Below are 12,283 nucleotides of genomic sequence, written 5' to 3'. Positions count from 1 at the left end.
CTTCCGATCTCTTTGTGGTCTACAAAAGCCGTGACGGTTTGGTGTTAGTGCAAAAGGATTTTTTGTTAACATAGTTGGCATTGAGGTTTGTTCGAACCAAAAAATAACTAACCACTAATTTTGTCAACTTTTGTAACTAATGTCACTATTATCTTAATTTACCACATTTTTAAAAGTTTATGCACCAATTTAGGGAAAAAAAGTATATGACCAAAGTAAAATAACCAGTTAAGTTCATGGATACATTTGTAAATTAACTCTTTCAACTTTGAGCCAGATAAAATTAAAATTTTAGTTCTGAGGTTGGTAAAGAATCTCTGATGGCGTGTTCCTTCCACCCACTGAAACCTACCCATTTCCAGAACAAGTTCATTCTCTTTAAGCAGAGTAATGCTAGGAAGATTAAATTTTTAAATCAAATTTTCAAACCAAATAATATGTCACTAATAAGAAATAAGCACGTTAATCAACACTTAAATAATAATCTAATAATCAACGTCCATATTATTTAGTTTACAAAATTTGATCAAAAAATTTAATCTCCCTAACCTTACCATTAAATTAAAGACAGCCTTATGCATTTTCCTGCCCCATCAAAATTTACTACTAACTGAAGTCTTGCTTTTTACTACAGTGCTGGGTCACAATTGAAGAGAAGGCTCTCACCACCTGACTGATCACGACCGGTGAGAGAGAGAGAGAGAGAGAGAGAGAGAGTCAGTTATCAGTTGGTCGTGTCGTCGTGGGTGGTGGGATTCGATTCCATTGTGTTTGTGGTACTTTACGTTACGTGAAGTGTGTACAATACATATTGAAGGGGAGTTTTCTTTCTTTCCATTTGTGCGTTAAAAAGAAAAGGTGAAAGGAATAGAAGTAACTGGCAATACCTATAAAAGAACGAGGTAGTGGAATGAACAAGCACATTGCACATTGGTTTAATGGTGAAGTTTTTTGTTTTAGTCCTTGAGGTAAGTTATAGTTAGTTGCTCATTCGTATGTATGCGGATTTGGATGATTGATGCATGTAGAGTTTATGTTGTTTGTAATAGTCAAAATTATGCTCACATGTAAATGGACGAGATGTTAACAAAATTCATATAATCCTCATGCAACAAAACAAATGGATTAACTAGTGGGCTGAAAAGGTTTTGGTACAATCCCTCTTATATATGGAGAATGTCTTATTAACTACATGTAATGGCACAATCAAACAAGGTATTGATTTCCTTTCAAAAAAAAAAACAAGGTATTGATTTAACAAACAATTAAAATCCTTATTCATGAACATTTTCTTGCATGTTTTCAAAAAAGTTATGCCAGTGACAATCGTCCGCATTCAGATAGTTAATGATTAGCACTTGCAAGAATTATTTGCATATTTTAGTGGTATATATTAAAAAAAAAAACAATCTTAGTAACGAACATTTCAAATAAAGATTAATGGCAGTCTTCTTTCATTTTTCATATTTAAAAAATGCAGACTACTTCAACTAGAAGTTCATTATAACTACGAGCTGGTGACCCAGTGGTAAATGACGGATTGCGAGGCTTCCTTCAAAAAAAAAAAAGAGTGGACTGGCTGGAGATGGCCAGCCCGATGGCCTGATTGGCTGGTTTTGGCCTAGTGGGGCCCACAAGCCCTTTGGCCTAGCCATTGGTTGAAGATAGTTTTTGTGTCATTTCGAGCTATTTTCGGCCCTATGATCCTCTGGCCAGATTAGTTAGAGATGCCCTTATATACTTCCATTTTCCATATGGAGCTAGCGTGCATCACGGATAACAGGATTAGCTTTATTCATTCATGTTTAAAGTTGCAAGTTACAACATAATCATTACATGCAGTCCAGAAGGCTGGCTTTTAATCGCTAGTCGGTCCAAATGCTTAATGGGTCGTCGTCAATATTATTGATTATGAATCCGCCTGCGTTTACCGATCGATATGAGGCTAGCTCCTCATCCTCCGCCTCCTGTCAAACGAACAGGGCAGCAATTAGTATCATGTCTTGTCGACCAAAAGTGCAAACTCGTTTATTAGCTATTGCAACTTTACATCCTCCATAGGTCCATGGGGTTTCCAATGCCTCCGTTGAACACGGCTTTCATGACCTACTATTTGCTTTATTGACTCAGCGAGGAGTTATACAATAATTGAACCTGATTTATACCATGCGAAGGCATAAATTGTAGAATTTTTGATGTGTATTTCATATCAAAACAATTACAAGATGAAACATTATATAGGAAAAGAAAGAGAACATAAGCCTAACTTGCCTAACTTGCCTAACTTGCCTAATTTCCTAACTTGCCTAACTTGCCTAATTTACACAAAGAATGTTGACTAGCCTAACTTCACTAGTCATCCAACATGTTTATTTCATGCATGCATTTTAACAAAAGATATGACTTGCATGCATTCCAACACTCCCCCTCAAGCTGGATCGAAGGGATTCCTTGAGCCAAGCTTGGACAGAATGCGCATGAACTGAACCGTAGGAAGAGGTTTAGTAAAAATAACGCTTTACTTCTTGCTGCGCCATGTTACCAAATTCCCACTTGAAATGGCTTCGTGCCGCAAACAAACAGTAATGGCTTCGTGCCGCAAACAAACAAACTTGAAATGGCTTCGTGCTGCAAACAAACAGTAATGGCTTCGTGCCGCAAACAAACAAACTTGAAATGGCTTCGTACCGCAAACAAAGAATAATGGCTGGCTTCGTGCCGCAAACAAAGAATAATGGCTTCGTGCCACAAACTTGAACAACGTTAGGTAGAGCTAAAGCATCCATCGAGCTCTCAGCTTCATAATGTTCTCCAGCCATCTTGGCTTAGAGTAAATGTTCTCCAGCCATCTTGGCTTAGAGTAAATGTTTTTCAGCCATCTTGGCTTAGAGTAAAAGTTCTCCAGCCATCTTGGCTTAGAGTAAATGTTCTCCAGCCATCTTGGCTTAGAGTAAAAGAAACTTAGCGGAAACGATCAACAGAGCATCCATCGAGCACTCAGCTTCATAATGTTCTCCAGCCATCTTGGCTTAGAGTAAAAGAAACTTAGCGGAAACGATCAACAAAGCCAGGAATTTAGAGTTCCTGCTCTGATACCATGTAGAATTTTTGATGTGTATTTCATATCAAAACAATTACAAGATGAAACATTATATAGGAAAAGAAAGAGAACATAAGCCTAACTTGCCTAACTTGCCTAACTTGCCTAATTTCCTAACTTGCCTAACTTGCCTAATTTACACAAAGAATGTTGACTAGCCTAACTTCACTAGTCATCCAACATGTTTATTTCATGCATGCATTTTAACAAAAGATATGACTTGCATGCATTCCAACATAAATCAACACTATTCCTATAAAACTAGGTCACATTCTTCTTTTTAAGTGATCAGTGACGAAGCTAAAATATTGTCCTAGTCAAGCGCGATAGTAAGAGAAGCTCCAACCAAATCTCACAACCCCAGTCTTCCCGTTTACTTTTAAATGCAAGCATATCTTTAAATCAAATTTAATCAATGAGATGAAGATTAATGAAATCATTTGACCACCCTTGGCGGAGGTTTGTCATTCCGAATCCAAAGCCTTCTAGAATCAATAGTCTGATACCATGTTAAGCACTTCCAAAAGACTAAACTCTAAGAAAATAGATCCATGTTAATGTATGTCAAAATATTTAAAAGAAAAGGACAAAACTAAGATTGTGGAGCATTTTTTTTTACCTTCCTTTGATAAGATACAAATTATGTTTTATATTTGGTACTTCCAGTTAATAATTAACATGTGTTTGCTTGCTTCATCATGCATGCCAACTACCAAGTACTACTACAAAGTGATCATCTGCTTTTACGTAGAGGAAAAATGCATGACAATACCCAATTAACTAAATTGTGAAGAAACTAAAGAGAGTAATTTTATTTTCCATTTCATTGATTAAAAGTTAAAACACTAGTTAATCATTCAAAGAGCCCTAGAAACCCTAGCTCCTGAGGATCTTGCACTACAACAGAACAAACCCTCCCAAATCTCTGTGAAAACTTCAACAATAACCCTATGATGCTCTCTCGAATTCAACGACAAGAAGCAATGCAGCAGTTGCTCCAGCTCCCTCTCCTCAAACATCTGCTTCTCCAAAACCATCTCCATCATCGACCTCTTAAAATCCTCGTACGGATCCTCTGATTTCTTCACCACCGCGAAGCTCTCCCTCACTTTTCCCTCCACCCTGCACGGTATCAACCTCTGAAACATCGACAGTCTTGCCGGCACAGCTTCGCTCTCCCCAGCCGCAGACTTCCTCGAAAAGCTGCGTCTGACGGCGCTGCTGCTCCGCTTCTTTTTTCTTCGCCTTGTCGGCGGCGAGGAGTCGGTGGAGAAGCTTCTGGAGGATGATCTGGTGGAGACTAGGGTTTCGGTTTCTTCGCCATCGTCGAAGCCGCCGCCTTCGCTGCTGAAAAGTCCTGTTTCGAACGAGGACGTGCTGATACGGATGCGACTCGTCGTTCTTTTCTTCTTTCTGTTGACTCGACGAGTTTTCTTCTTTTGTTCCTTCTCTATGGCGGAGGAGGGAGGAGGTGAAGCGCCGTCGTTTGCGTCGGATTCGGGCGAGGCGGAGGAAGTGTAGATTTTGCGTCGGGGGGTGATGTCGTAGACTTTGGCCACCACGTGCCACTTGTCCTCTCGGTCCCACTCGAACTTATGAAGATCGGGCGGTGATTTGGTGTGGTCGTCGTCGGAGAGCGTTGGTCTGGGTCTACAGCCGCAAAATAACACGTGGCGTTTGATGGATGAGGAGTGGTGGTGGGTTTTGGAGGGTAGAGGTGGTGTCGGGGCCGTGGCTAAGGGGGGTGGACGGAGGAATGAAGGGACAGGATTTGAGGGGAGAGTGGAGGGATCTTCCGAACGGCAGGAATGGAAGGAGGTGATGACTCGGGAGAATCGGAGCTTGAAACGTTTTGCCATGAGTAAGTTTCTTAGTAGCAATTAGCTCTGTGTTTGTGTTGTAATTGGAGAGAGTTAGGGGCGAAGAGCAGCAGTGTGAACAAAACATTGAACTGTTTGTGTGTTGTTAAGAGGTGGTGGGGCTAGTATATATATAGAAATAGCAGTGCTAGGTGGACAACTTTTTAACTATACTCATAAATAAATAAATAATTCGATGTTACGTACACTAATTGGCATAATACTTTTTTTTCAAGCTTCCAATCAATTATATTATTAGACTTAGTGTACTCAGGTTGTGTTTTCGACATTGAAAAATTTCTCTACTAATAGAAAATAAGCACATTAACTAACACTTAAGTAATAATTTAACTATCAACAAATACGTCATATGATTTATAAAATTTAATTTAAATAATTAATCTCCCATAAAAAAGTTGTGTGCCCATTTATCACAACTTCTGTCCAATTCCACCCATAAAAGAAGGACAAAGAAAAAGAAAGTAGTACCACTAATATTGATAAGTTATAACAATACACGGTTTCAATGTCACTTATATAATAACTATAACTACTTCCAATTTTTTCTTTTGTAAGTTCTAATATAATGTTTGAGAAATGCTTTTTCATCAACTGTATAGTAATATATCTTGTTAGACTCCGTTCTAGTTAACTTTAACTGTATTTTGTCTGGCAACATAAATCTTCATTTATAGAGACATAAGAATTATAAAAGACATGATAATTAACAGTTAAAAATATGTTTTTTCTTGTTGAGAAACAATAAACTATGTATGTTGTGGGTTGAAAACATGCCAGTTATCATGACCATTATTAGTCATAGTAGAGAAGGGGAATTACTTGAATACAAAATATTGATCATAAGTAGTCCAAATTCAAAGCCCTCCAACATATATAAACATTCCTCTAACAAGAAAACATTATTTTGTGATGCTATATTTAAGTTATCGAGTAAGGAGCATAACATATGGTCTTTAGGCAAATATATGTTGAAAACTATGAAAGAAAAAGATACAGTAAAAGAGAATCTATATGGTAGGATATGTTAACAGGGTAACCTATATATTCTGTTTGGCATTATACTCAAACTACAGGGGAGGGTGTCCCTCTTTTTCTCTGTGGATTGCTGTGTTGCTGGCATTTCTCTCTTCTTGTATTATTTTTGGGAGACGATCATCTGATCTTATATAGAAGGCTGAGGGAGCCAACTTCCAAGATAGTAAGACAGTCATGATTATATGTGACCAAAGATCTCGGTGCATGTAATGCAACCAGTGTAGTATGCATGCAGTAGTATCCAGCCGTACGATGATGGATTCTTGGAAGATGATCATGGATTACAAAAATGTTGATACATCAACTGGTATTATTATTATTGTTATATTCTTTTTGGTGGGAAGAGTCAATAGAGTCATGACAAAGTTCATATCTAAAGCTGGATTTTGCACCTTGCATACTGTAATATTGTAGGGTAGATCAATAGACGATGTGCCCCTAGGCCCCTACCCATCATCACCATTGAGTTTTATAATAAGCACATGAGGGATGAGGCCATGCGTTTTTTTTTTTTTTTTTTTTTTTTTTTTTTTTGAGTTTTAACGAAACATTTCCGGTACTGTTCATTTTTTACGAAAAACCATATTTTTACTTTTCTCTAGTACTATTTACTACACCTTTATTTGTCATTTTTCATTAAAACTAAATATTTTTTAGACTTTTAGACTTTTCAAGTTTTCCTTTTTTTTTATTTTGGTCGGCAGGCCATGCTTCTAATTATCTGCCTATGTGAATGGAAAAACCTATACCATTTCCCATTTGTACGGGATAAGAAGTTGGAGTGGACTATCTTAGTTCATATTTTAGTTCAATAAAACTATTTAAGCACACAAAATCAATACATTTATACATTCTTAAATTTGATTAGTTAAAATAAAGATTGAATTGAATTAAAAATAATTTACTCTATTTTCCCATGTTATCGGTCACAAGAGAAATTGAGCCTCAGGTCTTGGATTCGAAGTTAGTTAGGGTTCAAAGTTTGGGGACTAATTAATAAACAAGGTTAGAGTCTACGGTAGTGTGTGTCCAACCCTAACTTGGAGCCAAGAACCATGGTTCGGCCGCCGGCCGGGCCTAGGTCTGTTGTTCAAAGCTCGGTGTTAGGATACCAATATCTCACATGCATTAGAAAAACATGAGGTTTTGGAGTAGTATATGAGTTCTGAGACATCTTTCCCTCTTACAAGCCAGTATTTTGACTGTAATGAACAGAAACCCTAGCTATATATTAAGTTCAATTTGCGCATGATAGCGGCATTATTGGGGAAGGAAGTCGCGTGCACACCTTACCCAAAAGGACAAGTAGGGAAGGAGATCAGGAGCCATCTTAAGAGACAAACTTCAAATTTTATAACCCAGATGGGTGAAAATTTTAACATCTAGGCTGCTAGGCCCCTACACTGTAGCACCTGGTGGTGGATACAAATTCAAAATGATTAGTAAAAGTAAGCTACTCTTGTCCCCTTCATGCTACTATTGCCATGCCAGCATTGAAATTGAATTTACGTAAAACGTTACCAAACCGTGAAAAGTAAAGGAGCCTAAGCTTTTTTTATGCTTGAGATTCAATGGGTGGGCACTGGGCCGATTGTATATAAGTCAAAGAAAAGTCAACCAGAAGAGAAGAAGTATTTCATCAAACGCGTGGTGGGGATCCAAGGAAACAAAATCATATTGCATGCAAGTGTCTCTTCTTGTTTCCCTGGTTTTTTCTTTCTGTCCTTTTGGACCATTGCTCTTTGGCAAGCAAAGTTAATGCTCCTTTTTCTATGTACAGTAGTCTCTCAGTATCTCAGATGTCCCCCCACCCCAGCAGCAATCAGCATGGCGCGCTCTGAGCATCCCAGTCGTGACTTGTGGAGCTCGATTCATTTTGCTTTGCATGCTTAAGCTAATGTCCTTTGTTTCTCTTTTTCTTCAGCTTGCTTTATTTATGTTGTCTTCTGAATTTGAAATTTGAATACCCTGTAGTAGTTTTGGTGGGTATTTTTATATCTTCACAACTACACGTAGCATTATTATTTTAGAAGGAAAGATCAATATGATATTATTTAAGAAATTTAGAACTCCATTTCAAAAGAGAGCAAATTAATGTAGCCTTACGGCCCTTACTCTCATCCCGCATAAGATGATTAGAAACAACTAAGATTTCGAATTTATTGTAGGCTAATTCCTTTATACTCGAGCTATTAGAACTATCAACCTTCCAATAAAGATTCTGTCCGTCAAGCTTATCCAGTTCAAATCATAAATTACATTCTTCAAAAAAAATATCAGGAGCTAAATCCACGACTCTTCAAACAAAGTGCTTGTAAAACCATTAAGTAGTCCATAACGTGGAGAAATTTTTCTAGGTGAGCTGGTGTGCAAGTCCCATGACCCGCTTCATCAGTTTGACAACAAACATGGGTGAAACTAACTCCAGTGGTCCCCAATGCCAAAGCCTTTGCATCCTCCACCAGCTGCCCAATCTTAGACGTGTTTGGTGACGAATCCCGCAGTGCCATTATGAGTGAATCACTCTCTACACATAGATTGTTAAAACCCCTTCTTGTCACCATTAACAAACCTTGTCGCATCGCGACTGCTGCTGCTTGAAGAGAGAATTATTCTTCATTGCTGAACCCGCTACAAAGAGACCATTTAAATCACATATTACTTGGTAAGCATATTAACCATATCAAACATTCATATCAGAACATGTGAATTAATAATATTACATGACAATATGACCGTTATATGCAAAAAAAAAAAAATAATATTAAGGAAAAACTAAGCTTAATTGTAGTTGAAGTGTCATGTTCTAAATTGCTAGGTTGTTATAATATCTTAGATGTAATGAAATACGGGTAAATAAATTAAACTTAAATGTAGAAACTCGTGATGTCTTTCATATTTAATCAATTTTGGAATAAGTTAATTTGAAATTTACTGATAAAATTTTAGCATTTCTTTCCAATTTTGTCCAAAGTGTCACGTGGCCACCATTTAATGAAATATTGTTGATAATTTTGTGTTTATAACATAATATATCGATAATATTGCGTGATTGCACAATATTCACACTGAAAAACTTCCCCTCATGAAAAGTTTGAGCTTACTTTAATTTTTGTCTCTTCTACTTTTTGGGCTAATATTCAAAAGTACATGGCAAACCAAATCTTAAAAACTGTTGTCTCTAGGCCCAAATCTCAACTCTCATGCCAATTTTAAGCTATTCTCGTTTATATTGCACATCATTTGCTCGGTCGGAAACTTTGAACAAAATACAGAACGTTACCATCTCCAACCGAAGGGTCCAGAGGGCCGAAAATAGTCCTAAGACCGTCTCCAACCTAGGGTCAGGCCAAAAGGCTAGTGGGCCCCACTGGACAAAAAAGGCCCAAATGAGCCAGCCAGCCGGCACTGGCTAAAAAATTTGAATCTCATGAACAGCTAGCTGACGTCAGCTAGCCGTTATTTTTGATTTTTTTTGGGCCAAAAATTTTAAAAAAATATTTAATTAAGGCCCAGAAAGGTGATTGGTTATATGTGGGGTTGTTGCTTTTATAAGCATGTTTGATTGCTCAAACCTCTCTCACAGTCGATGTGAGACAAATATAATAGGTGTCACACATGCAAGCTTTTGCTTGCTCAATTCTCTCCCGATGTGGGAAAAATATAATGGGTGCCCCAAATATAAGCTTTCTATTAGAGATGGTAAATGTGCATTTATACATGTATCTATCTCAAACTAAGTTGTACTAGTAATTGGACACTTAAATTAAAAAAATAATTTAACAAACAATTGTTAACCGCCGCAAGTAGACATGAAAGCAGCACCAATTACTATGACGAAGTAAGTGTTTTCACAATTTATTTTAAATATTTAATTATATTTCATGTAATTTAAGTTGTTGTAGTTTTTAAATTTAAATAATAAATTATGTTTGGCCCTCGGTTGGAGATGGTAAGAAATATGGCCCTGTACTGTTCATTAAAATATTAATTTCTTGAAGGGCCAGAAGGCTAAAACAAGCCCTCTGAGGCCATCTCCAACCGAATGCTGGCCAAATGGCTCGTTTTAGCCCTCTGGCCATCCAAGAAATTAATATTTTAATGAACAGTACAAGGCCATATTTGCCTCCATCTCCAACCAAGGGCCAAAGGGCCATAGCGCTCGTTTTAGCCCTGTCACAAAAAACCATCTCCAACCGAGGGCCAAACATAATTTATTATTTAAAAACTACAACTTAAATTCAAATACAACTTAATGTTGTTTCATGTTACTTAATTTAATTTAATGTTGTATAATGGCTTAGGAAGTTATAGGAAAAAAAAATAGAATTTAAAAAATATATGAAACAAATTTTGTAAAGTAGAAGTTATAGGAAAAAAAATATAATTTAGAAAAAATATAAAACAAATTTTGTAAAATAGAAGTTATAGAAAAAAAAATATAAGTTATAGGAAAAAAATTGTGTTAAAAAAAATATAAAAAAAATGTAAAAAAAAAATAAAAAATTAACGGCCAGCTGACGTCAGCTAGTTGTTGCATTTGAAATTTGGCCTAGAATTCCTGTCGGATATAATCGACAGGAATGCTAAAATTTCTGGCCCAGCCCGGGGTTGGCTGGATTGGGCCAGCCAGATGGCCCTTTGGCCCTTTCAGATTCCGTGGGGTCCACGAGCCCTCTGGCCTAGCCCTCGGTTGGAGACGGTTTTCGGACTATTTTCGACTCTCCGGCCCTCTAAACCCTTCGGTTGGAGATGGCCTTATTGCCTTATTGGTCAAGTTTATTGGTGCTACATAAAACTGGTACAAGATTATTGGTCAAGTTTGCAACCAATTTCCTGGTTTGATCGGTCAAATGACATCGTACCTAATTACCATATATTTTCGTCGTGCTTTATAGCATATATCTTTTGTCGTGCTTTATGACACATTATATATATTGTTGTCACATTGTTCAGTAGGTTTGATTTGCGGGATTAAAAAACTAGTTCAACAGATTTGATCAAGCTCTAAATACCTTTATTTATTTATTTTTTCTTTCTATTCTGTAAAATTATGGTATAGTTTATGGATAAGTCTTCATTAAACGTTATAACAAACACTTGGGTGAGTGTTGTTCGACTCTCACCTTCCTGTTTATAAGGAAGTATAAACTCTCGTCGAATTTTTTTGGATCGCTACAATTTTGAAAATATAGGTAATGCCTCACAACGAAGAGTGTTTTTTGTTTTTTTTTCGGTCGAACATGAAAATCTTACATGAGGTAAACTTAAAGAAAAGCTGCTAGTTGGCCAAGTGGACAAAGAAGCCCAAGCAAAGCACATGATGACCCAATTAGGTTCCGTTAGTTGACGGAATAGTCTTCGAGCACAACCACTAAGTACCTCACAAATTCACCATTCAGGTCATGCATGACCAATACCAACAAAACATAAGGGCCATAAAATAATACCACAAATGCAAATAAGTCTCAAATGAAGAACAAATTTAATCCCTACTTTCACAACAACAAAGATGCACAAAGAATACAAATTTACCTCTAAGATACTCAACAAATGAAATAAGCAACCAACACCAGTAACCATATCCACCACCTGAGGAACAGCAAGAGAAAACTTTTGATGCCAACAAAGCAAGAAGACTAAACACCATCAAAACCATAGAAGGAGGCGGCACAGAGACCCAACTAGTTGCAAATCGATCGGTTTTGCACACATTCATTTGAGTAAGTGATGACTCGCTCTCGAGGGGGGGAGCAAATACAATGCCCATAAGAGACTTCTCAATCGATAGCAAACATCTATCAAACAAATGGAGGATTTGTGGACAGAGGAGTGGGAGGGTATAGGAGAGCACTTGTGTCATGCACAAAGAAAGGAGATCTAAGTAGTTGTTAAGGCTAAATTGAATCTAGTGCAGCAAATTGAAAATCTCTAAGAGGTGAGCAGAAAACCAAAAAGATGGAGATGAATCAAAAGAGTTACACGATCACATATTATTCAAAATTAGCAACCTTAGATGGAAACTCAAAAGACCTTGAAAATTATGGTAAATTGAATCAAAATTTTATTTTACCATTAATTCGTCTTCAATTTGAATGTCTTATAAAAAAAAACTTCATAATTCTTATCCAGAAAAAAATCAGTTGACTCATCCGCTGAAAATGGAAAATTGTTAAATTGGAAAGAAAGTTAGACCTAAATGAAATATAGCAAATCGCGATAAAATACACTGTAGCCTACTTCGCCGCCCAACCCACTTGATAAGTTA

The 12,283-nt window shown here is 37.0% G+C and overlaps 1 protein-coding gene and 1 long non-coding RNA gene across 2 annotated transcripts; both read right to left on the bottom strand.

Annotated features, from left to right (window-relative positions):
* Nucleotides 1-2,181: 2,181 nt before the first annotated feature.
* LOC126602166 (uncharacterized) lies at nucleotides 2,182-3,347 on the bottom strand. Its single transcript, XR_007616001.1, has 2 exons — nucleotides 3,184-3,347; nucleotides 2,182-2,275 (listed from the first exon to the last, which is right to left on the bottom strand). It is a non-coding gene; the product is annotated as an uncharacterized LOC126602166 (long non-coding RNA).
* A 554-nt stretch (nucleotides 3,348-3,901) lies between these two features.
* Nucleotides 3,902-5,129, bottom strand: LOC126601710 (transcription repressor OFP7-like). Its single transcript, XM_050268456.1, has one exon. It carries the CDS (start codon nucleotides 4,957-4,959, stop codon nucleotides 3,958-3,960), a length of 1,002 nt encoding a protein of 333 aa, XP_050124413.1. The 5' UTR covers nucleotides 4,960-5,129; the 3' UTR covers nucleotides 3,902-3,957.
* Nucleotides 5,130-12,283: the final 7,154 nt, after the last annotated feature.

Source organism: Malus sylvestris, chromosome 15 (genome assembly GCF_916048215.2).
Source record: "Malus sylvestris chromosome 15, drMalSylv7.2, whole genome shotgun sequence".
NCBI classification, from domain to species: Eukaryota; Viridiplantae; Streptophyta; class Magnoliopsida; order Rosales; family Rosaceae; genus Malus; species Malus sylvestris.
The sequence above is the reverse complement of the archived record's forward strand: the minus strand, read 5'-3'. Positions and strand labels throughout refer to the sequence as shown.